The sequence below is a fragment of the Dipodomys merriami genome, unplaced genomic scaffold, assembly GCF_024711535.1.
Source record: "Dipodomys merriami isolate MVZ:Mamm:240054 unplaced genomic scaffold, mDipMer1.0.p SCAF_22, whole genome shotgun sequence".
Lineage (NCBI taxonomy): Eukaryota > Metazoa > Chordata > Mammalia > Rodentia > Heteromyidae > Dipodomys > Dipodomys merriami.
Window position 1 is genome coordinate 13,923,817 of NW_027203604.1, and position 1,925 is coordinate 13,925,741.

The window sequence follows — 1,925 nt, forward strand, 5'->3', positions numbered from 1 at the left end:
ATGTTCGACAGCTCGCAGTACCCCTACAACTGCTTCAATTACGACGCCGACGACTATCCTGCCTGCAGCTCGGACGAGGAGAAGCGGCTCACGAGGCCCGCGTACAGGTGATGACCGCTGGGGCAGGGAGGCGGGGGAGGGGGAGAGGTTGGGGGGACTCTCGGGGGCGGGGGGTCGCCAGGACCTGTCCTGGATGGAAGAGGAGGAAGGCTGCCCTTCGGGAGGAGTTTGTGAGCGAGAGTGAGATTCCCCCACTTGCCATCTGGGGTCCCCCATATCCTAAGAGCGGGGAGGGGGGGTCATGACCCCAGAGAGCCCCTCCCACAGCACCTCCACATCCTTCTGGAGCCCTGAAGAGGGGGTGGGGTGGCCCCTTAGGGCTGAGGGAGGGGGCAGTCGCTGGACTCCCTGGGGAGCTCCAGCTGTCTTGGTGGGGGCACTGGGGGGAGGGGTGCGGGGGGCTGGGGGGCGTTCGGAGGTCTCCCGAGGGGTCCGGAGGTCCCGGCATTGCCTGACAGCCCCGTCCACAGCTACATCGCTCTGATCGCCATGGCCATCCAGCAGAGCCCCGCGGGCAGGGTGACCCTGTCGGGCATCTACGACTTCATCATGCGCAAGTTCCCTTACTACCGCGCCAACCAGCGCGCCTGGCAGAACTCCATCCGCCACAACCTGTCGCTCAACAGCTGCTTCGTCAAGGCGAGCCCCGCTCCCCAGTCACCCCAGGCCCCCCGAGGGGGACCCCCACGCGCATCCCTGCGGATGGGGAGGGAACCTCACCCGGGGCAGCTGCTGGAAAGTTCTAGTCAACACCCCCATCCCATCCCATCCCGCTCCACCCCACCCCCTAAGGCCCGTGCGCACCCCACCCGCGGAGCGCGCGCGCGCGCGCTGAACCCCACCCCACCCCCGTGTCCCACAGGTGCCACGGACCGAGGGCCACGAGAAAGGGAAAGGCAATTACTGGACGTTCGCAGGTGGCTGCGAGTCCCTCCTGGACCTTTTCGAGAATGGCAACTTCCGTCGGCGACGCCGGAGACGCGGTCTGAAGCGCGAGGAGCCCCCGGGGCCCCCGGAACCGGAGGCGGAGGCGCGCGGGACCCCCGAGAGCCGGCAAGTCCCGCACCACGGGGAACCTCGGGCTCCCGCCAGCCCCGCCGCCGGGGCTCACAGAGACATCAAATTCAGCATCGACTACATCCTCTCCTCCCCGGACCCCTTTCCCACGCTCAGGTCGCCCTGTCTCACGCAGGAGGCCAGAGGCCCCCCGCCAGAGCCCCAGCCAACGAGCCTCCACTTTTGGGCAGCTTGAGAGGAGGCCCAGGGACCTGAGGCTGGTTCCCTGGGGGGTCGCTCCAGGGGGTCGCTCCAGAATCATCCCACCTAGAGCCAAGAAAGTGTATGTTGGGGACGGGGGTGGGGGGGGGTGGGATTACCACACCTCTCAAACGTCTCCCCTAGACCCTAGGTGGGAGAGAAAGGGGGAAGAGGACTTGAGAAAGGCAACTGATTGTAATGTTGTGACTTTATGCTCTCAGAGAGAGAGAGAGAGAGAGAGAGAGAATTTTGTCCTTGGCCCAGTGTGAGATGTGTGTGACAAGTGACTTCCCAGACAGACCGGTCCCAGAGCTGACAGCAAGCTGGTGAAGCTCAAAGCTCAAGCTGTAGTTAAAAATAAGGTAAAATAAGGTCATGTGACCATTCATCTCCCCCCCCCCCCCCCCCAACACACACACACCAAGCCAGGTTTAGGATTGTCTCCGTGTTATAATATGATCCGAAGTGACAACTCTTTCTTGTGTTGTTGGCAGAATATTTTGGTGAATGTTTTACAAGTCTTTTACATATGTGTGTGAGTGTGTGTGCCCACACGGGTGCACTAGTCCTGGGGTTTGAACTCAGGGCCTGAGTAATGTCCTGAGTTT

At 62.6% G+C, this 1,925-nt stretch overlaps 1 protein-coding gene across 1 annotated transcript; it reads left to right on the plus strand.

Moving 5' to 3' along the window:
• On the plus strand, positions 1-1,312 carry Foxl3 (forkhead box L3). The gene is made up of 3 exons (XM_070033085.1): positions 1-107; positions 531-699; positions 923-1,312. Exons 1-3 carry the CDS (start codon positions 1-3, stop codon positions 1,310-1,312), a joined length of 666 nt encoding a protein of 221 aa, XP_069889186.1.
• Positions 1,313-1,925: the final 613 nt, after the last annotated feature.

Bases quoted from the DNA above. Each gene is read 5' to 3' on its own strand.
- Foxl3 (XM_070033085.1), top strand. From the start codon at position 1: ATGTTCGACAGCTCGCAGTACCCCTACAACTGCTTCAATTACGACGCC. The intron at 108-530 runs GTGATGACCGCT...CCCCGTCCACAG, and splicing joins CTCACGAGGCCCGCGTACAG to CTACATCGCTCTGATCGCCA. The intron at 700-922 runs GCGAGCCCCGCT...CGTGTCCCACAG, and splicing joins TCAACAGCTGCTTCGTCAAG to GTGCCACGGACCGAGGGCCA.